Source organism: Spermophilus citellus, assembly GCF_964194105.1.
Source record: "Spermophilus citellus genome assembly, chromosome: 3".
Lineage (NCBI taxonomy): Eukaryota > Metazoa > Chordata > Mammalia > Rodentia > Sciuridae > Spermophilus > Spermophilus citellus.
Genome location: NC_138184.1, coordinates 214,923,650 through 214,947,380, shown reverse-complemented (window position 1 = coordinate 214,947,380; position 23,731 = coordinate 214,923,650). Strand labels below are relative to the sequence as shown.

At 39.3% G+C, this 23,731-nt stretch overlaps 1 protein-coding gene across 2 annotated transcripts in view; it reads left to right on the top strand.

Moving 5' to 3' along the window:
* The window catches only part of DGKI (diacylglycerol kinase iota), a gene marked incomplete at its 5' end in the record, with an annotated part of 420,328 nt that overhangs the window by 351,976 nt on the left and 44,621 nt on the right, over positions 1-23,731 (top strand). For both annotated transcript variants that reach the window (XM_081286431.1, XM_081286430.1), the window contains 4 exons: positions 3,277-3,346; positions 5,305-5,345; positions 6,212-6,339; positions 8,693-8,815. In XM_081286431.1, coding sequence (XP_081142557.1) covers positions 3,277-3,346; positions 5,305-5,345; positions 6,212-6,339; positions 8,693-8,815 — 362 coding nt within the window. The remainder of the gene's footprint in view (positions 1-3,276; positions 3,347-5,304; positions 5,346-6,211; positions 6,340-8,692; positions 8,816-23,731) is intronic.

Sequence of the window (23,731 nt, the reverse complement as noted above, 5' to 3'; positions counted from 1 at the left end):
AATGCATGTGCCCATAGTCAACCAAATTTAATATAAAATTTCAGGGTTCAAGAATTGTTGAACCTGTTCAAAAAGCCATTGAAATATTTGGAAGATTTATATGGAACTGATGTGTTTTCATCAAGCAAAGTGATAAAACCTCTTTAGACAAAACCTTCTGAAGGTCATTGAGTGATGTCAAATGCTGTGTCAAATTGCAGAGTAAATACTGTATGAGATTTTGAATGATTCTGTCTCCATATTCTCAGTTTGCATGAAATTCTCCTTACATTCTGTACATTGCATTGTAATTTATCTTCAGTTAATCTTCATTTTGAGGGTTTTTAAAACCTTCTACCAATTTGAAACTAAAGGAAATGGAGAAAAGAGCATAATTCTAATTTGTTAAGCTCATCACATCCTTCGACCAACTATTAAACAGCACTCTAGTTGGGGGTGGAAGTTGACCACCTTTTATTGCTAAGCAGTTGAATGTCAAGAATTATGCTACTATTAGAGGACAACTACAGAAAAATCCATTTTCAGAGCATAGACCAGGTCTGTGACAATCTTAAAAAATGTTCATGCACAGTGTAGCAGTCACTGATATTCATGATAAAAGCCCAAGGGAACATTTGAATGGCTAAAGAAAAAGTTGGTCTGCAATTATATGGAATAAACCAGTGAACAAAAATAAGCAAAATAAATGCAGTCAGGCATGTGCATAAAACTCTTCGGACATACAGACACCTACACATGAAAAGGCATATATTTATATCCATGTTTCCTCTTCTTTTTTAAAAATTTGTTGTTTTTAGTTATACATGACAGTAGAGTATATTTTGACATATTTATACAAACATGGAGTATATCTTATTCTAATTAGGATCCCAGTCTTTTGGTTGAACATAATGTAGAGATTCACTGTGGTGATTCATACATGTACAAAGAAAACTTATGTCAGATTCATTCCACTGTCTTTCCTACATCAACATTTCTTTAAAAGTGTGATAAACTTGTCATGTGGCTGAGGTAGTTTATCAGTATGTGTTTTGCTAATTAGAGGGAAGAGTATCAAATTTTCTCTAATTTTAATGTCCTAGTGATAACATCATGTTTCTTTACATTTTTAAAATGATAGATCAAATATTTGTATAGTATTTCAGTTGATTTTTACTTGTAGAAATTCAGGTATGTTTTTATGGTGTTCTCTGATATTTAATATCAAAATTCAGAAAGTGTCCTTGGTGTTTAAGGTTGAGAAGACAACCATGTTTCTGTTTAATATCTTTATTTATTAGCTTTCATAGTTGCCACTAAACATTTCAAATCGATTTCAAATTTTTTTGTCTATAATTACATTTCTCACAAAACTGAGATGTCAGTAGCTTTACACATTTTGTAAAAATGCATTGAGAAATGTAAGTTCCATTAAAGTGAGATATCACATTTGTCAAAATATAATTCTCAGAATGTTAAACATAATTTTCATAAACATAAGTATTGAGTACATGTCAAGATTTCATTTAGCTCAACCATCAGGTTGACAAAGCTAGTGCAAAAAAGAAGCTCTATCTGTTTCCAGAGCTATCTTAATTCTGTATCTATAACATAAATTTTGGTATCAGTCCTGAATGAGGCCATTTATTCCTCTATCAATTAATTAATTAATTCACAGAATCCTTAATATTTAAAAACTGTATACTCAGTATTTCTGGTATGAACCTCTTTTAGTCAAGTCCCAGGTGTCTTCCTCTTTTAGTCCTGATAGCTTTAGTTCCATGGTTCTATAGCAAATATCAGACTCATCTGAAAGGTTTGCTACAACAGATCACTGGATTCCACCCCAGAGTTTCTGTAGACCTGGGGTGAGTCCTGGGAATCTGTATTTCTAACAAGTTCCTAGGTGATGCTACTGATCCATGGTGCACACTTTGAGAACCATTGATTTAGTTCTAGGCTTTGCCTGAGGATCAAGTGAGGCAGCAGGAGTAATGACTAACCCCTAGGAGTCAACGTAGTCTGTTCTCCATGCTATTCCTGTTTGCTTCTCCTGTCTCCTCTGTACACACAAGGTCAGGCACACCTATGCTTCCTCTGTCAAGATGACATTGCTGGTAGCAGAGCTGTCCTCCAGGGATGTTCCCCATATTTGAATATCTCAAACCCCTAATGGGGTCATTAGGGGTCAAGTCCCAGGTGTCTTCCCCACAGGGACCTGGCTTCCCACAGTTATCTCTTGTCACGCAGTGATTTCAGTTTCACTATGAACCAGAGCTAGAAGGCTCCAAATAATGTCCTGTGAACCCAAAAACACTTTTATCCATCAGGTATCATTTGTGAACTTCTATTAGTAGGAAATGTTTAATGTTTGAAAGTTTGTCACCATAAGGATATAATTCTTTCAGTTTTCAATCTGCAAGTTCACTAGTCTTGTTCTGCTAGTTTATCCTTAGTTACTCATAAGAAGTAAATCTTTGGAGATTCCAAGGAAGTTTTAAGATTGAGAGTAGTGTTAACTCAGGGCAAAAAGCTGGTCTTTTCGATCTCTTGGAAGATTTCTGAAAGCTGGACTTCTAGAGATCATAGTCAAAGTGGGCGACTGGAAGTCAGAGGTGGGAGACACTAAACACATGCTTCAGGAGTTTGATGGGGCAAGAAAGGAGAGGTTTAGAAAATTATCAAGTTGAGGGTCATTGAGTTTTTAGAGGGAGAACCATTGCAAACCAAAGATGATTTTAAGAAGTAGATGTTAGTAATGTTATAGAAATAAAATTTGAAAGAAAGAATGAGGCTCATCCCAAGATACCGATGAGGCTAGTGATAACCTTGACATAGGAGCTTGAGTTTTCTTTGTAATAGATGCTCCGTGAGTTCCAAGGCTTCTTGAGCTTCCTACATACTTCTAAGTCCCATCTGAACAGTGGATACAGTTCAGTTTTCTCCTATGATATGCCCATGTTAAACCTATGTGGAGCTCCTCAGCTTCACAAAAGGAAAGAAAAGACCAGAAGGCAGTCAGTGTCTCAAGTTAGTTCATGAATATGTAGGGTAACAATCTAGTATCTCCTGCAAGTTTTATGTGGGAGTTGTTCTAAGAAGCTCCATGTAAAAAATAATAATCTCAAAGCAAAGTCATGTTTCTGGTTCTGGTAGAACCTACTTTGATCTTCTCACCATTCCTTTGTTCAGGAAAGAGCAGGCACTTCTAGAGGAGGGTGATGTGACAAAATTGTCAGGGGGGGAAGCCCCTTGGGGAATTCACATGGGGCCACGGGCATGTGTGTCTCTTTCCAGGACCATGAAACCTCCTTCCCCAGGGCACTCTCGGCTCAGAGGCTGTCCCCTCGGTGGTGCTTCCTAGATGGTGAGTGTGGCTTTTCTTCACCAGGGACTGGAGGGGGTTGGAGCCAGCAGGGCAGGGCATGGATTGATAGAAGGACTAGTTTTCCAAAGATCATTCCAAAAGCTTTTCTGGGACCACAATTGGTATTTGCATCTCAAATGAGGTGGCTTGCTGATGCCACAGCACCTCTGCCTAAGTCACTTCCTCCAAGCGCTTGGTTAACAGCTGGTGGAACTCAGTATCACATTGCTCAAGCTAATGTTTTTCTTTTATCACCCCACTTTGGCTACAACTGCTGATGGCCTCCCTTAAATTGATTCAGGCCAGTGGGTAGATTCTACATGCACAAGATGGGAACTGATTTCTATATTATTTGCATGTCACGGAGCTTCCATGTTATTTTTATGAGACAATCATTTCATTTTAATGTATACATTTTTGTAACAAGGATACAAAATTTCAGTTGCACTCACATCTGCTGTAGTGAGCATGACAGATTGCATGCATGTTGGGGATTGTTTAATGAGTCCTTTTCCCATCTCAAGCTTTTCTCACTCTTATAGGTACATCCTAATCCCATTTTTTTATCCAGTCATTTGTACTGAAATACATTCTTAACTCTACACATTGTTATTTATGTACTACCCAACATTTCTACCACCCGGTCTCTCTGTTGTCTATATGGAGACGTGGTTTTCACTGTAGACCTCTCTTATTTATCTGAGAGGACATAGGTGTAGGAACATCTCAATTTGAAGAAAATTATGAAAGTACTTATATGTTATTATAAAAATGTTATGTTCTATGTACAGTCTTAGTGGATAATGGTGTTGATAATGGTTTTAATCTAGATATTATTTTACTCTATAAAGAGTTTCATTGAAAACCTTTTAATGGTTAACTCGTGGTTAAAATCATGCCTGAAACCATGGGTAAGAACAGAGTAGAATAAGTCATTTTAGAGGCAGATTTTACTCTAGTCTTACATTTTAAAGAGCAGTGACCTTGATTGTCTTAGTTCTTAACTCACTTTTATTTAGAGAAAAACTGCTCTTAAAAAATTGTGATTTTTAAATGATAAATTGTGTTTTTGAGTTTTTCTCTCATGCTATTTTTTCTTTCTTTTTTTTTTGTAAAACATCTGTAATATGTGAACTCTTGGATTTAAGGGAGGAGAAATATTTTTTTTAAATATTAGGAATACTCAAAATAATTTCTAGATACTCAAAATATGTACTTTTGTTTTCTTTTTTTTTCATACCACAGATGCACCTCAATTCCTCTCAGAGAATGATCTGTATCTCCATCTATGCCATATCCATATCTCTATCTACTTTGTCTGTTTGTTTCCTTCAGATAGGCCTCTAAGGACGCAGTTTGAAAGTCATGTGATGGCTTTAAGGCCAGCTGTGTTTCCGGCTGCATCTTCATTCAAGCCCTTCCTTAGGAAGTCTGGGGTTTTTTGTTTGTTTGTTTGTTTGTTTTTCTGGCTTTCTTTATGTAATAAAGCTCTATTCAGGTCTTATAAAAATTTCTAAAGACATAAAAGAATAAATGAAACAGAAACCTTTGACGAAGCTAGCTAGTATCTTATTCTCATAGTTATGGGTGAAATTCATCTGTATAACAAGTTTAAATAATATATAAACATGCACAGAGGTAATAGCAATAAATTCTTTCCAGGGTAGTGGATTGAATAGAGGAAAGTATCGTAGAAGTAGAGACATTTGAGTTGTTCCTTAAAAGACAAGAAAGAGTAGATTGCAGATGTGATGGGGAAGGCATTTCTAAGCATTGGAACAGCAGTGGCTCAGTGCTGAGTTTTTCTTAATAGACTTAGGGAGTGGCCAGGTGTGGTCACTAGTGTGACCGAAATGCAAAGGTTTTGATTGGCACAGTGGGAAAAGATAAGGCTGTAAATTTGGTGACAAATCACAGATGAACCTGAATACTATGTGCTTTTTTTCTTTTTCCCCTAGCAACTTCTGCTGACCGCTTTTATCGAATAGACAGATCTCAGGTAAGTTTCCTTCAGCCTGTTGACAAAATTGAAAAACTCCAAAGTCTGTATACTGTATTTATAGCTAGTCTCATAAGTTTTTCCAACAAAAGCATTGAAACATTTGTAAACTTTGTATTTGTATTTGTAGTGGAAGCCCCGGGGGCCTTTTGTCTTCATGTATTTTATGATTTTTGGAGTGAATGATAGGCTTGATCTTGCAAATGGTCATAGATAGTAACATGGCTTGTAGATATCATCACCAGCGTGCATACCAAATTTTCCTTCACACAAGTGCTTTTACTCCTGCCAACCCAAAATTTGTCTTTTAAACTCATTTCTAATAAATTAGTTTGAGACCCTAATTGTATATGCAGGCTACATAGTTTTAGTTAATCAATCCCCAGAGTTCCATAATGAGGGGAAAAAAAAATGTTTCTGTTCAAGCTTAACAAGTCCTCCTACTGTCTGAATTCTGCAGGAAAAAAACAATGTGCAAATGGTATTGAACCCAGGTTGAAACCAGTGGTCAGCCAGGCCACTTCACTATGACTTCATCCTGGGAGAGGAAGTCCAAGCTGTCAGGCACTGATGCTGGACCAAGAGGCATGTGTGGTGTCAGCTCTTTGTTAGTATTTGGGAAGAAGAGGCAAGGCTAATTCTGGTTATACTTCACAAGATCCTGGTCAACTGGGAATCCTGAACCAAGGGGGATTCATCTCTCCCCATTGCCCACTGCCTGCTTCAGGGGAAAACATCAATTGCTTAGGCTTGGTGTACGGAGTTGCATTCTTCTTCACGACCAAGGATCCTGTGTTCTGTTATTGTTTAGCTGATGGATGTGAGCATCTTGTCAGTCATCTGACAGGTTCATTTTTCTTCCTTAGGAACATTTGCACTTCGTGATGGAGATTTCCCAAGATGAGATTTTTATTCTCGACCCAGATATGGTGGTGTCACAGCAGGCGGGGACACCTCCTGGCATGCCTGATCTGGTAGTAGAGCAGGCCTCAGGGTGAGTGAGCTTCTCCTTGGTTGGCACCAGCATCAGGCTGGCCTCAGGGTGACCTCTGGGTCTGGCTTGCTTTTGAAGTTGACATTGAAATCCAGCAAACTATTCTGAGGTGCAGATTTTCTGGTGTTTTTTTTTTCTTTTTTATCGAGTGAGGTGTAGCTTGTTGTGTGGTTAGTCTGACTTATGAGTAGCTGTGTAGAATGCACATTCCCAACTAGATTTGTGTCATGCAGGAGCCTTCTTTAACCATTACACCAACACATCCTACCAGACCTAGAAGCGACAGGTACTTGCATCTGTGCATCTATGCCCATTTATTTGGTCTGTTATCCAAACAAAAAGTTGACAGAGGTGATGTGACAGTGATTCTCTTCGTCTCCAGTTTCCAGGCTGAGATACATAGATTATATAACAAGGACTGTGACATGTCAGTCTCTCACTAAGAGCCACACACTGTGCTGTATGCCCCTCCTGTATTCTCCTAGTGAATTAATCATTGGAAGTGCTCTGTGCTTGTTTTCTTACCTGTGAAATGTAATAACAATTATTTCTACTCAGAGAAGTTGTTTGAAGAGTAAACAAACTGATGGAGATAAAACATTTAGAATAGATTCTGGCCCTTTGATGGACATTGATTAAATATTATGTTATTAAAAATCATAATCATTTTATAATGATGCCGCTTAGTTTTTATTATCTTAAATCCATACATAAGAAAATTGAAGTTTAGGGGGTTATGTTTCTTGCTTAATACCTCACAGAAAACAAATGGAAAAACCTAGGGTTCAGTCAGCTCTGATGCCAGAGCCCAGGCATTTACCAGGTTGCACTACCAAAATAGTGTTAACGTTTCTAGGCGATTTCAAAAATTTTTAACAATTCAAAAATATTTATTTGAAGCTGTTTTGTGTAAGAGATACTAGTGTAAGACTTGAGAAACAACAGTGCAAAAGTTAAGCAGAGGGGGCTGGGGTTGTGGCTCAGTGGTAGCAGACTTGCCTAGCATGTGTGAGGCACTGGGTTCGATTCTCAGCACCATGTATAAAGAAATAAAATAAAGGTCCATCGACAACTAAAAAAAATTAAAATAAAAGCAGAGGAGGGGGTTTTATGGTATACAGGGGCTGAAGAGGTGAAATGAGGACAGTCCTGGAGAGCAGACTGGCCTGTGCACATGCTCACAGTATAAACAGGCATGTTCTCCGTTGGCCCCCTTCACTTAATTCACTTTCCGTTTCAATTTTTGTCCATTGCTGCTATTTTTTATCATGTGCTACTCCACCAGGGCCAGCCGATGTCCACAGTATATGCTGAGTGTGTGGGGATCAGGAGTGGGTTGACATGGAAGCGTGGAACCATCCAGAGTTGCATGTAGAAAGTCAGTGTCACCAGAACTGTGCTGGCCTGAGGCGAAGGTCACAGGCACGAGGGTGGCCTAAGGTAACCCCAGATGTCCCAAAGGCCACCTTTGTGTGTTGTGGCTCTACCTCCAACCTGTCAGCTGTGGGAAAGCATGTGTGATGCCACATCTCAATGCAACAGTGGCAGGCGCTGGCATCTGGGGTCCTCCTGCCCCGCAAGTCAAGTGCTCACCTGTGATCTGATGAGGAGTGAGGCTGCCCTGCCAAGGCTCCCTCGGCATTGACCCCTCACTCTCTCCATGTCAAATACTGGCCAGGAAAAATGGGTTTTCCCTTGGTTACACCTCTTAGCTCCAAATATAAGTAGCCGGAAAATCCACTAGAACTCTAACCCACCCCTTTCTTACTTCTTATCGGTTCTCAAGAAATAAACTAGGATCCAAGAACAATGAAGGAGGATGGGCTTTGTAACTTTCTAACCTGCATTTCTGTGCCAGGCTCTCTATTGCTTCTGACTCCCACCACATGTAAAAATCACCTAATCTTTTTTATTTTTTATTTTATTTTTTGTTCCCAGGTATTGAACCCAAGGATGCTCAACTACTGAGCCACATTCCCAGCCCCTTTTTAAATATTTTATTTAGAGACAGGGTCTTGCTGTGTCACTCAGGGCCTCACTAAGTTGCTGAGGCTGATTTTGAACTTGTGATCCTCCTGCTTCAGCCTCCCAAGCTGCTGGGATTACAGGCATTTGCCGCCCGGCCCAGCAAAATCATCTCATCTTGACGTTCAGTTTATCTGTGAAAAAGGTGAAATCCTCCAATTAGTTCATATAACAAAGAATCAATGAAATATGGAAATGTGAAACAAACTCTCAGTCAAGGTGGATTTCACTTCTCCAGTGTGGAGAAAAGGGCCTTCCTAAGATAGGACGGAGTTAATCACTTGCTGACTTTTAGTGCTTAACTGTCTGGTGCCTTTCTTTCTCCCAGGCTGTCAGACTGGTGGAATCCTGCCCTGCGGAAACGCATGCTGAGTGATAGTGGGCTGGGGATGATAACTCCCCATTACGAGGACTCAGATATGAAAGATTTCAGCCACTCCCGTGTGCTACAGTGAGTCTCTGGCCATCTTCCTTGGTGCCACTGTGATTGTTGGGAGATTTGTACCCTATGTCATTTACTAATAGCACGGTCTCCCTTTTCAGTGGTGTTCAAGCTGTCTCATGTCTGTGTCACTGTGGCTTGACATTTTATTTCCTTGCTCACTTTTATGGACCTCAAGCTCCTGAAGGAACTTCCATTTGTCTTGCTCGGGAGCTACCTTGAGACTGCATGCGGATCTCTCAATATTTTGATTTCCACCAGTGTTTTCTTTACTGGCATCCAGTATTTGTCAGATGTTCTTGCTTACCACATCATGGAGACATGCATGAGAGTAATCGTGAATAAATCGTTGGGAGGTGACCCCTAGTTTTTCATCTGTGTGACCTTGTGTCAAGAGATGAGCCTCTGCATGTTTGCTCTGCATACTATTGTCAAGTAGCTCTTTTGCCTGAAGTGGGGTGCTGCTTGTGTGTGGTTGCAGTCTCTGTGGGTGAACGAATACAGTATTTGTTCAGAGATCAGAATAGCAGGTGTCCTTTCTTCTCAGACCTGATCTTGGGTGGAAAGAAGGATGCAGGTTTGAGCTTTGCAAGAGTGTTGGCACCTGGTTCTCAGTGAACCCTCCCTTCTCCTATCCCTAAGTGCAAGTGCAGAACACCCTCTTGCACCCACTGTTTAGTTTCAGGCCAATGGCCCCATCAAGTTCATTGCAATTCAGGAAAGTAGGCTGGTTTCCAGTCCTCTTGGGGTGCTAATCAAATACTGACAATGGCCCTGTCACACCCAATCTCACCTTTTGACAGAAAAACAAGATGGCTAAGATTCTTAGGAGGCATTAAAGCTTAGTGAAATTAAATAATAACAACTATAAATAGCTTTGTATCAATTCACTTAGAGTTTTACTGCTGAATAAGTTTCATTAGATCAGAATTTTTATCAAGTATGGTATTAGTAGAGTTTTTGGTTATCAGAAATGACATTCAGAATTGTGAATAAACAATTGTGAAACTGTGAAAAAAAAAAAAAAAAGATTCTTAGGAGCCCAGGGTTAACTGAAGGGGGAAGACAGTACATTGTTTCTAAAAGAGGACCCGGAAGCAATTTCAGCATGACAAAGGAGAGAAAAATGAGAAATCTGAAGCTAATTATTTTATTGGCAAAGGTTCTACTCAGACACCCGGAGGGCAGAAAGAGACTTCATTTTAATTACTCCTTGGTATTACCTCCTATTTTCTTATGTGAAGGGGAGTAAAGGGAAAATAATGAATTAGTATAGATTTTCTTTTTTAATTAAACATGTTGTTGGTTCCGAAGGCATTTTGATTGCTTACAATTCAGGGTGTTTCTCCACTTTGTTTTTATACAGAATTAGGGCTTGAGAAGCAGGGCTCGTCAGCCACCCATGAATAGCTTTTAAAAAAAGTGGTCGTCTATCTGTGGGCAGACTTATTGGAAAATTAGAGTTTAATTAGCTGCAGAAATAGAAATCAAGCCCATACAAAACAGCTGAATGTTTTAGTGTACAGTTTCCAAAAAAAAAATGGAATATGATCTCAATCTAGTTTTCTATGCACTGATTTTTCTATATAGGACATATTGATGTACATGGATATATGAAGGAATTACTTCTAAAGTAGTAAATGTTTTTCCCCCAAATCACAAACAAATGTTCCACTGAACATGATAGCCCAAGTTTTTAAAACACCATGTCTAAATCAATGTTGATTTTTTTTATTTAGGCTATACAATTGGCCCTTCGTGTCACTTGGGATGGGTTCTAGGACCTACCACAGTTACCCAAATCTGTGGATGGTCTAGGCCCTTATGTGAAATGGTGCTGTGTTTGCATATAGCTCACCTCTAGATTTCCTATAATACCTAATACAATGTAGATGCTATATAAATTGTTACACTGTATTGTTTGAGAAATCCTGACAAGAAAAATAAAAAAGACTGTACATATTTAGTTCACATATATTTTCAAATATTTTTATCTTCAGTAGGTTGTATCCATGGATCCCTGCATATGCAGGACCCAATATTATCCTTTTAGGAATTTCTCTTAAATTTTTTGTGGATCTTTTTTTTTTATTGGTTGTTCACAAACGTGGATCTTTAATTGATAGCTGTCGATTTTCGGGAGTCACAGTGAAGCATTCACATGCAGTCTCCACACTCAGCAGAACAAACAGTCCATCATCTTGGGCTCCATCTCCATCTCAGACTCACTGAAGATCTATACACATATAAATGGTTGTTTGAATTTACATTTTCTAAAAAAAGAGGTCAAAACTAAACTAAGTACTTTACCAGCACATGTGCACTGACTCTTAACTTTGCTTTGTTATTAGTATGTCCTTTACTTCCATAGGAGGAACCTCTTTTTGTCTGTTTGGAGATCATCTCTGATATAGACAGATAAGTAGAGCTATGGAGATACCTCATGTTATAATAGCTACTGTTATGGAATACATCCTGCTGGCTTTTCACCATAATGAAATTATCTTTAATTCTTTCAACGACTTTTAAATTTAGCCCTTGCCTAACATATGAGTAAATTGAGGCTCATAGAGGGTAAAATATTTAATTTAGTCACCCGAGAGCAAGTGCAATTTGAATGAGGTCAGTTTGGCTCAAATGACATCATGCTTTTCCACTAGTATATTGCCTTCCCAAAGGGACCATGCAAAGGCAGCTTGCCCAGCCGCAAGTCTCACTGCCTCAGAAAGATTTACTTTGGTTTCTATTTCCTTTTAACATTTATAGAGGAAAAAATCCTACAATAATAGTAGTACATTGTTTGCACATTAAATATTTAACTGCAAACTTACCATAAAGTAAATATAACTGAAAAAAAATTTTGAAGCAAGAAAAAAAATTCTTTGTTGTTTTAAAAAAGAGATTGATATGAAAATTCATGGTTTAAGACTTCTATTTAAAAAGCATTAAATAAGGCTGGACCATAGCTCAGTTGGTAGAGTGCATGCCTCACATGCATAGGCCTGGGTTCAATCCCCAGCACTACAAAAAATAATAAAATGAATAAAAATAAAAAGCATTAAAGTGTATCAAATATACACCAATATAAGCATAAAGTTATTATATAAAGGCACTCATACACTGACCACCCTGATTCATCATTGCTATATTTGCATTGTCCTTCTATTAATCCACAGACAATGTAGAAGAGTACAAAAATACATAATTTTATGGCTTTTTTTGTATTACATTTAAAAAATTTTTCATCACCTGTGTCACACAGTGTATATATTTTGGAACTTTCTACTTTATTCAGCATCATATTTTTGAAGTTCATTCATGTTGATATGTAGGTTGTAAATTATTTTATTCCATGTAGAATTTTAAAGCACAAATATGCCATAATCTGTTTCTCCATTTTTGTATTTACATCTAATATTTTATTATTTTAAATAATGCAGCCAGCAGCCTGCTGCGTATGCCCTTCTGTGTTGCACAGTATACATGCAGTTTCAAATGTATTTAATATTGCAAAATTTACCTTCCTAGCAGGAGTATATTTAACAATGTTTATATATATTTAGCCTGAAGAATTTTCTTAACACAATTGGCATCTGCTACTTTCAGACTTAAAGCCTCAGTCAACTTGGAGATAGGAGAAGTTCAGTTCTAACATCTTCAACCCAGTCTCTAAGAAGAAATCAAATGGGACACTTTAAATTCTTAGTACTGAACAAACTATTTACCAGAATCTTCAGGTTATGGCTGAAGTGGCATTCCCAGAATGACTCATGACCCCAGATTTATTTATCAAGGCAAAAACTATTGCAGACAAATAAACAGAGCCTTCGATTTGATTGAAGAATCCCAGAGTCAGGAATGAAGAAACACAAGGGGAGAAAGATATAAAGAGAGAAATGAGTGGCAAGGAGTAGAAAGTCAATGAAATAAATGACTAACCAAAAAATCAAAATTTTTAGAATTGATTCTTGGAAAAGGAAACAGGGAGACAAATTTCTAAGAATTTTTTTTTTTTTTATTTGCATGGCAGGCACCTTTGCTGCCTTTCCCAGTCCAGTCTTTCTCAGTGTCACATGGCCACCCAGCTGCCCTTACTCATCCACATGCTGATGGACCATTACCTCAGGCTCCTCTGGGTCTTCTTAGGGTTTTAATATTTGAATTCTTAGACATATCATCTCCTCTCCTTCTTTAGGGTGAGTGAGAGGGAATTAAGGATGAATTACATTTCTATCATTACTGTAACTGGTGGCATTGCTGTTGCTTATACTTGAAAGCATTATTATTTTTAAGGAAGATGCCTCATACTCACCAGCTAACACACAGGTCCTTCAAGAGGGACTGGAAGTCCAAAGAAGGATGCACAATACCTGGGGTCTTCCAAACCTGTCAGCAGAGCAAAGGGCAATCTTTAAGAACAAATTTTGAAATGAATTGTCGGGAGGTGCTTAACTTATATTTTACTGCTAGGACCACAATGAATTTTTTTAAAAAATGTTTTCAGTGCCTAAGAAAGTTCTATTTAAAATAACATGATTTTGAAAGCATGTTTTCTCTTATCATTAATCGTACCACCACTGTTTGTGACAAGACTGTATTTCATTTTGACAGATGATGAATGAGGAGGGAATTAAATTTTAGCAGACAAAATCTCTTTGAGTCTAAGGAAGAACTTTACCATCTTCTGTGACTTTAGGGTCCATGAGATAAGAAAATAGACACGGAATGAAAGCGCAGTGTATTCTTTCCAAATTCTCTTTGAGAAAAGGGCAGACTCACTTGTAAGTCAGGTGGGTTAAGGGTGGGCAGGCAAAAGGCTGGGAGATACTGCTTCACTTTCTGAGGAGAATAACTTTTTTACAGTTCTTACATTTTGTGGTTTATGAAAAACTCCAAAATTGCCTGAAAGATGCACACTTTTCTTGATATCCCTAAGTCCTAAGCCTGAAGGAATACAATGAAGGATTGTCATACAAATAAAAATAGAGCATTTTGCCACTGGACTAAGACAATAGGGAGATAGTGCAGTGAAGAACCCTGGGGCAGACAGTCGATCCAGACGTGTGTCTAGGCAGGTATCTGGGACCTAATCGACTGAGCAGGGCTGATGGATTGCTATGATTAGCAGAGTGAGTCTCTCAAACAAGAGATAATGTTACCCAAGACAGAACTATAAGGTATGAGGTTTCATTTATGATTTTGTTTCAATTCTAAGAAACCAGTTGCACTCTTCAGTCAATTGTTTATTGAATAAATCAGTATTGGGTAACTCCAGTGTCCGTGGGTTGCTGAAGATATGAACCTGAATAAAAGCAGTTATTGCCTTTTGAAGAGCTTATATCCAAAGGGAACTAGTCTATAAACCAATTATTGTAGTTTCTGCTGACAAGTGATAAAATGGATATTTGCAGAGTGTTTTGGAAACAAGATAAAGTAGAACTTGTTTTCTTCCAATCCACTTTTAAAACTTTTTGTATGAAAAGGATGAGTATTTAAAGAATTCATTAAAATAACCTCAAAGGGAAAAAAATAGGCTTTTTAAGGACCCAATGCATATTTTACTCAACTGTTATATGTGAACACATAAGTATCTCCTTTCCCTTATCAGGAAATGTCCCTCAGATCATTGAAAACAGTCAATGATAGTTTAGCATCACTCTACCTGAAGGTGCTTGAGGAAATCTATGTAAGTGAGAAATTATCTGGAGATACCCAAAGCACCTAATATTATTTCAAACTGAAAAACTGAACTTTTTAGTGCCTTCTACAATTCTGAATCACTGTATCAAGAAGATAGCCTTGAATCCTCCCTACTTCTAAAAACTCAGATGTTCTGAGCATAGGAGTAATAGCCTCATCTCCCTCTGGCTCTCAACAATTTTCTTTCCCCAATTTCTCCTGAGGACATTGGGTTATGACCTGATCCTAATAATAAAAAGGGCGGTTTTGCTTACTGTCAAAGCTCTGGGTTCTCAACAGGAAGACAGATTACTGGGTGATGACTTGGACTGTGGCAATATCCTTTGAGCATCACAATCAGATAAGAGGGAGAAAATTAATCTTCTTAGTGGGATGCAGGTTTTGCTGGGATGTGTCTTAGAGATGAAATCAGTGCTGTCAGAATAGGGTAGTTCCTGGCATGTGTTTCACCAAGATAGCTGGGTCCTATCCCTGCTTCACCTTTGACCGGTCTAAATCTTGCTCGCCTTGGATAATCATTTCAGTGGAAAAACACACAGGATAGCCAACACAATCTTCCTTTCATCTTCATTTTCTCCTTGCCTTCCCTCAAGCTGGTACTCCCTCTATTTAGCCAAACACACAATAATAGTCTTCCCCTATGTATGCAAATTATTTAATAAGATATTTCGCATTGTTATTTTTATAAGTGCTCCTCAAAGAATAATGCATTATGGAGGCCCTAAGCTACTCAGGGGAAATGGAGTCACATTTCCAAGTTCAGTTAGTGAAACAGAGAGTTGAGTATCCTATGCAACATATCTTGTTTTGACTGACAGTGGAAGAAAAGTAAAATTCTTGCTAGGATTCCTGTGCTTTAATAGTAAACATGCATTTTTTAAAAAGTGATGCTAGGAAATCCTGGTCTTCCATTTTTATGAGTTCCAAGTTTGGGCAATGATTACAACACCAGGAGATATGATTACTGTTAAGTGGCTCTCCCTTTTTCAGTTTTAAAAGTTGGCAGTCTTACCTCCTCATACTTAAGGAATATTGGGGATGTGTGGGAAAATTGATGGATCCTTCTTTAAAGCATATGAGTTCCAAGCTATGCATTGCGCCCCGCACCCCCTACATCACACTATAGATGGAATAGCAGGAATTCAGTAAGTCTATTTGGATGAATGGATGAATGTTGGATGTTAGAAAAAGTGTACTCTCTCAAACCAAAATAATTAGTTGTCTATTTGGATTGCTACAATAAAACCAGTGCTAACCACTTAGCAATTGCAACAAAACAACATGTTAAATGTTGAATATGTATACTAGGCTATGGAATGCATTTTTGTATTTCAAACTTTAATATAAATGTATTTGGTGCAGGGATATTATATGTCAAAATAATAATGATCCATTTGAACCCCTGAGGGATGCTGGTGTTTCACAGGTGAGAAAGTAGGAGGTAATTCTGATGGGCACAGGATGTTACAGGCACTTTGGATAGGCTCAGCAGTAAGATAGGGAGGACAGGAAGGGCATATCAAGGAGCCCATGCCATCCCTGGATGCTCTGGGTTATGTCAGTGTAATTTAGTCCTCGAAGAGGTTGTAAATATTCTCTGAGAGGAGAGGGAGGTCACTTGGCACATGGGAAACCAGAAACTATCAAAAGTTCCTGCACAGAACAGAATCCTAGAACTTCCTAGAAATTTCCAACAAAAAGAGATAAAGCAAAGCCAGAGCAGCAGCAAGTACAGCGTCAACATGTACATAAAAGCTGGCGGCTGGGAAGAGGAGGTAGGGACTTTCAGGGATTATCCAGAATCTGCTTTAAAAGCAAAACAAAGGATTTTTCTCTTTCCCATAACACCATTCTGCTTTAGGGCCTTAAGAAAAGCTGTCAAGAAGGTGACAGAGCCTTTTGTGACAAGCCACTTCAGCATCATCTAAATCTGGGAAAATGACAGCTCTCTCCCCCTGCACTCAGAAGCAAGAGTTTTAAGCCAAGGTAGAGACAGCTGTATGCAGTGGCTGTGTTAGAAGTGGGGCTCCTATGCACACCTATCCTGTGTCCCCCGGGCGCAGCTCTCTGCTGGTGGCAGCATCCCTTAGCCATTTATTTTTGTGGTTGGTCCTTCTTTCCCTAATCCAATCACTAGCTCTTTCTTAAGAGCCCAGTGGTCACCTCTTGACATTGACCTTCATCAGTGTGATAAATGGAGTTGGGATACAGGCTGAGATGGATGATATCCATACTGTCACATTGAAAATGATGTCAGGGGAGATCTACAAGATGATGGCATTTCTCTTCTCCAGTGCTCACTTCTTCTAAGGACTGGGGTTAAAACTTAGTCAAGACTAATCATAATCTCCTAGAGTATTCTGGGAAAATGTCCTCACTGTCAGAAAAGTCTCTGCGGACGCGAAGTGTGATTTTTTCCCCCTCTTTGCTGGAAGGGAATAAATTTCCAAGATTAAGCCAACTGTCAGGTTGCTCTTCCTCTGGTCCCTACTCTGTGGGGTGCAGGTACCTCAGATGTCTCCCAAGTCACTGGGCTTCCATAGCATGTTTGTGCAACAGGAGGAAACAGAGAAGTGCCCGTCAGGATCTGAGCTAAGGATTTATTTTTAATTCTTACAATCAGAGGGGCCATAGTTTCTTCCACATGTGATGTGGGCGCATTTACTTGTGAGGTGAAGTATCTCTGCATATAAACCCTGTCTTCTGAACACTGTGCATAGGGTGGACCCTTCGAAGGCTGCCCTCCTCCTGCCCTTTTTCCGAATGTCACTGAGGAATCTGACTCCCCCCGACCTCTTTCCATCCTCCCCACCTCCACAGAGAAGAGATGCAGGTGAGGAAGTGCCAGGAGAGCCAGGTGGTTCTCATGGGCTTCTGTGTCCTGACCTTTGCCTTCAGTCCCACTTGTCCTATTTCCTCAGCATCCAGTGATTTCTGCTCTCTGCCTTCTGACATCCTTCTTACTTTCTCACACTCATCTCCAAAACAACAGGTCAGTCCAGTGCTGCTTTCTCAAATTTATACCAAAACTCTTATTTTCTCAGTGTTTCTGCCTTTGATGAATAATGTGATTAAATGGGTTTAATTTTGAGCATTTTGAAATCCTTCCAGAAATAGCCCTTATTGCTGTGGTGTTGTGCAGTAACCATTCATACCTTCTGATGCAGGGTCAGAGATGTGAGAGAGATGCCTGGGTTGCCACTAGAAATGGTGATATGGGAGGGTCACATAGACTATAGAACTTCTTGAGGCCCCTCTGATATCCACAACTTCAAGAGAACAGGATGTGAGATGTATCTACACCATGGAAAAACTACTTATTTAGAAATCAGGGAGATGGATATCACATTTTCCCCTCTTGTATCTTTGCTAGATCTTCTGCTGATCAGCATGCGTGACAACAATGACAAATGCAGTCTGTTTTCTCCAGGACTCACTTGGATGGTAATCTCACGCCATAGCTCCCGCCCTAGAATTCCTTGAAAATGGGATGATGGACTCTGAACCTCTCCCTCATCTTCAGAATGGAGTGAAACTCATGGCAGTGCTTAATACTCAGACACTGAATCAGCTGAATTATCCCCAGTGTGGCCATCTGTGGAGACACTTCATTGCTTGCTCTCCATGTCGCTCTGCTTTCATGTCCACTTTCTTTCTTTTTTTTTTTTTTAAAGCCTTTTATTTTTTTTTTTATTGGTTGTTCACAACTTTACAAAGCTCTTGACAAATCATATTTCATACATTAGAATCAAGTAGGTTATGAACTCACATTTTTACCCCAAATACAGATTGCAGAATCACATCGGTTACACATCACATTTTTACATACTGCCATATTAGTGACTGTTGTATTCTGCTACCTTTCCTATCCTCTACTATCCCCCCTCCCTTCCCCTCCCGTCTTCTCTCTCTACCCCATCTACTGTAATTCATTTCCCTCCATGTTTGTTATCCCATTCCCCTCATAACCTCTTATAGAGCAGATTATGCTTAGTGAAGCTAGCCAATCCCTAAAAAACAAATACCAAATGTCTTCTTTGATATAATGAGAGCAACTAAGAACAGAACAGGGAGGAAGAGCAGGAAGAAAAGATTAACATTAAACAGAGACATGAGGCGGGAGGGAAAGGGAGAAAAAAAGGGAAATCACTTTCTTATTTTCTCACAGGGCTCCTTCACTGTTTTGGGTAGTTTGTGATACATTACTGAGAAATTCCCCTGTCCTTGAATATAAAAGGGTTGGGAGGAGACAGGCCCCTTTTAGATCCTGTTTCCCACCCCAGTGTCATGAACATGAGCACTCCCTCCTGAGAAGTGGAGAGGTGGGAGGAAAGAGATGTCCGCAGGAAAACTTCTAGAATATATCACAGTTATCTTCAGGAGAAGTGCCAAAGCAGCTTGTAACTCCATCTATTTTTTCTTCCATTTTCTAAAACTGGGATCAGAGTCCTTATTTAGATTTCATAAAAAGTTATCAACTGTGAGGAAAGCTCTTTCTCACTGACCAGGGTACCCCAACATAGCTACTGCTTATCCTGGATCGTGGATATATGAGATGGCTTTTCTTCCATACTTCACATGCATGCCCTAAATATGACACTCAAATGATTTTTTTTCATGATCCAGAGCTTCGTGCCTCAAAATAAGCTTTTAGAAAAAAGAAGTGCACATTCACAAAATTCAAATGGATTATGTCTCAATAGGAGTCTATGATCAGGGTTCCCCAAGTCACTAAGATAAAGCTCAGTGTTTTCTAATTTTTCTGAATCACTGTGTGTATGTCTCTTTTGGTTGGATTTTAGAAGAAATTGTCTTTTCTACTTCTTCACTCCATTTTTAGAAAGAAGGATGGCAAATCTATTACAAAGGCTGTGCTAAAACCATTCTTCATTTCATCTTCAAAATGCAAGCCCCTGATATGATGGTCCACTTTTCATGTGGAATAAGCCGGTTAAGTATTAGTTTCTTCAACTCATCTTTATCTATTTCTCCTTGTGCCCCCTGTCTGCTTTCCCTCATTTCTCCTCATCTTTCTAACTCCTAGATTTCAAAGAAATTTCTTTCTCCTCATTTTGTTGGAGTTCTTGGGAATTAACAGTAGGTGGCAGTAACATTTCAAACTCAAAGGGCATTTTAGGGCCTCTCAGCTCACTGCTGAAGGGTATTCAGGAGAAATCAGAGTGTACTAGTTAATGGTGAAGCAATTTTATTTTTTGAAAGCCAAACATTTCCTAAATAAAAGGGCCTATTGAAAAAAAATAAACATCATATTTCAAGCTCAGCTCACAAGAGGGTCATCAGTGTAGATGTGTGGGACTCTCAAAGAATAGAAAATGAGAAGAAAGAATTAGTGGAAATTCACCTCAGTTGAAGAACTCACCAAACAACCTTTATTCTATGCAATCTGGAATCTGTTTTATTACCTCCGTACCAATGCCCATCTCTGGCTCTTTCCTTCAGTCTTGCTTTTTCCCTTCCCAATCCCTCTGATGGTGGTGAATGCTACCTCTGAGGCTGTGCGACATTCCCTGAATGGGTTTGTGAGTGCTTGAATAGACAGTGGGTTTCTCTCTCCTTCAATGCCTCTCTGTGTGCTTGCTGTGACTTTCATCTCTTCCACTCTCCTCCTCGCCTGTTCTCTTTTACTGTACTTGCTTTGTTTATTGTCTTAAGAGAAATATTCATAACTAGGGGGAGGAAAAGCAAACAAAGAGAGGATTATATAGTTGATGGAGATTCTCATTGTTGAGAGATTTCTGGTTCTGTTTTACCTAATTTTAGAGATGCTTTGGGGCCAGAGTGATAATGGCAAGGATGTCACTTAGATCCATGATCCTTTTCTCCCGCAAGTCCCCCAAATGATATCATAGGCCTTGTGTACCAGTTCTCTAGGGATAGGCAGTGTATTCCCTTGAAAGAAACACTGGGGAGGAAGGCGATTACCTAGAGATGATAGTCTACGCGATGGTATGGGAGCACATTAAATCACCCCTGGGCTTATTTCATTTAAATGAAGATTCTTATCCCTTGGAAGTTTTAAGACACCACCCTAATTTGCATAGCATCACCTTCCTTCAAGGTAAAGTAGAGGGAAAAGCAAAGATGATGTGTCCACAGCAATACTATCAACTTAAGATGGACCTTGAAGGATCAACCAGCTGGGTCAATTGGGACTTCTCAGGGGTTTCATGGAGAACCAGGATAATGTCTCAGCAAGGAGCAAAGTGACCAGGCCTGAATTGTCCTGCCGTTCTCCTTGGGAACCAGAGTGTTGGCACGTGATGGGTAGCTGTTTGCCAAGAGAAGACTGGATTCCACCAAAGAAGAAGCACAGATGACAAGAGTCCAGGGAATTCTCAGGGCTGTGATCAGAAGAGGGGAAAATGAAAAAATGATCGAAAGAAGAGGGAAGACATTGAGGATTCATAAAGGTCAGATACAAATAGAATGCAGGATCACCCATACATATAGTTGGTGGTATGTCTGCTGTTGGGGTTGTTCTGAAAGCTGGAAGTAAAGAGGCAAACAGGCATCTAAGAGGAAAGCTGGCCAAACCCTTGGGTGGAGTTGCCTCCAGTGTGTGGGCATGATGCTCTGCTGCATTCCCATCAAGGACTTCACAACAGAAGGAGCGTTTACTGACTCGCAGGTGCCGGGCACTGTGTCCAGGAAGCACAGCCCCGGCTCACCCGGCAGCCCGCCTTTGTTTTCTGTTATGATTATAGGATGATAACCAGGAATGGAGGGGCTTGGCTCTTTCAGGTAGTTCTGTGAGTTAGTGTGAATGTCCCACACTTCCCTACCCTATCTAGTCTTAGAGAAATATTCCACTGCTGAGGACTTTCAGAATATGAATTTGTGCTCTCGTGTCTCAGACTCTTCCCTTGCTCTTGTCCTGCATGTTTATTCCAAACCTACCTGTAGGTGGTAGTCCCATCCCTTGGCTGGACTCCCCACCTGGTGATGGTTTAGAAGTGGTAAGTAGAGTTATGTGTGATGGGGACTACTGGTGAGATGTTTGTGGATGATTCTCTCCAAAAGACAATTGACACAACATGCACAGGTCCCTAACATTCCTGTGTCATTAGGGCACACTCTAAGGTGGATAATTATTGACATCTTATCTATCTCCATGATGTAGGCATTCTGAAGTAAAACTAAGTAAGAAAGCCAAGTGTGCTATTGAATTAAAGATTCAAAATGAGAAAAGCAAAATTCTGCAAAGATGCTTTTTAAAATAAAAGTAGGATTAGGATAGTATTATTCAAATAGAAAGAATATCATGTTAGGAACCAATTTACAAATATAGAGCATTTCATGGTACTTACCAAGAAAATGCATGTATCCCAAACCTATGGCAAAACATTACAAAAGTCCGTAAAGGCTGAAACAGTCACAAAGCTTGTTATTTCATTTTCAAGTGTATTGATGAAAAATCATGGAACATCAGTACTTTTTAAAGAAGTTCAGTACTTTTTAAAGACTCACCTTCATAAATATAGCATTATTGCGCTTATGTATTACTACTTCACTGGCAGAAAGCGGTACGTTTTTTTTTTTTTTTTTCAGTGTCCTTATGCCTTGTAATGGATCTACTTGAAAGATAAGAGGATTTGAAGGAAAATTTGTGGGTGGAAGGCAATCTGAAAAACTATCTTTGAGCTTCTTGCTTAGTGGTGGCTAAGGCTCGATGGAGCAGTGTCCTGTGCAGAAATTCCTAGCCAGTGTGTTCTTCAAGTCTCATTCCCACAGATTCTTGATATCCACCCATGTTAATTGAATAAAACCACTCACTCTGAGATGTCATAACTGCATTTAGTTAATTTTTGATATTCATACTTTCCCATGGAAACCCCAGTATTTTAGAGAAAAGAATCACTCCTTGCTTAGGCACCTGGAGATACTGCCTAAAACTGATTGCTTCAAACACCGCTTTTTTTTAAGTTAATTGCCTTAAGAATTCAAATAATTTTTATTTTTTAATTCATAATATGGTTATGCTAGTTTCAATATAAAAATTACATAATCCTTTACCTAAAATAGTACTTCCCTTGTTTTTCAAATTTCTGTATACACCCTAGGTTGAGAAATGTCATCTTTAAAAAAAGAGAAAGGTACACTATTCTACTGCCACAGTCTTGGCTGGGCACAAGATCACAAGCCACCACACACCTTGTAGATTCAAACAGCAATTCTTTATTCCCGAACTCACACCGGCCTCTACACACGTTCTGGGGAAATCCAAGTTCTGCCGCACAATTCATGTCCCAAAATACTTTCTCAATTCCACGAGAACTCAACAGGAACTCAGACAGCAGGATACGCCCTATTCCCAGCAGCAATAACCTTAAACCTGGAACTTCCCTAAACCCAGATTGTCTTAAACCGGGAACGCCTTAAACCCAAATTATCCTAAACCGGGATACTTCCTAAAACCTGCAGGATACACCCTAAACCTGGATCCACCCTCGTCCTTGAGCAGGGTCACCTTTCTCAAACACACATGCAATGTCACAGCGAATTTCCAAGGCAAGTCCATTTAACATGGGGTATGCTGGCAAGGAAATTTCGATGCGTCATTCCTACTTGGCAATGGCCCTCAGCATTCTACAAAGCAGGGTTAACTTTGGGAAGGGAGCTTTGACCTGAGACTCTTCCAATCAAGACTTATAAAAACAGTAACTCAGAGTAGAAAAAAGCATAATGAATTCTACCAAGCAGATAATTGTAACTTCTAGTTCAAAGACTGGGAAACTCTGTGTGCTCTTTAGTTCCTATAGTTTTATAATTGTTTCTCAATCATTGCATTTCTTCTTTAAGTTTGTTTCACAGAAGTTCTATTCTTTCCCTGATCCTTCCTCCTTTCCTTCTCTTTTTCCTTCTTTCCCCTGCCCCCTAAGGATTTAGGAATGGAATCCAGGGTTTGCACACACCAAGGAAACCTCTACCACTGAACTACAAACCCATCTCTTTTTCAGTTTTATTTTGCTGTTGTTGTTCTGTTTTTTGTTATTTTGATGCAGGGTCTCACTGAGTTGCCCAGGCTGGCCTGAACTTGTGATCCTTCTGCTTCAGTTTCCCAAGTCTCTGGGATTAGAGGTGTTCACCACCTCACCCTGTATCCCCATTTTTCCATTTCTAGGTTTCATGGACATTTATTGGCAGTTCTTACCTTTTTACCTGCTCCATACTGACATCTTTTGAGTGTGTTCTGCCTACACTTGG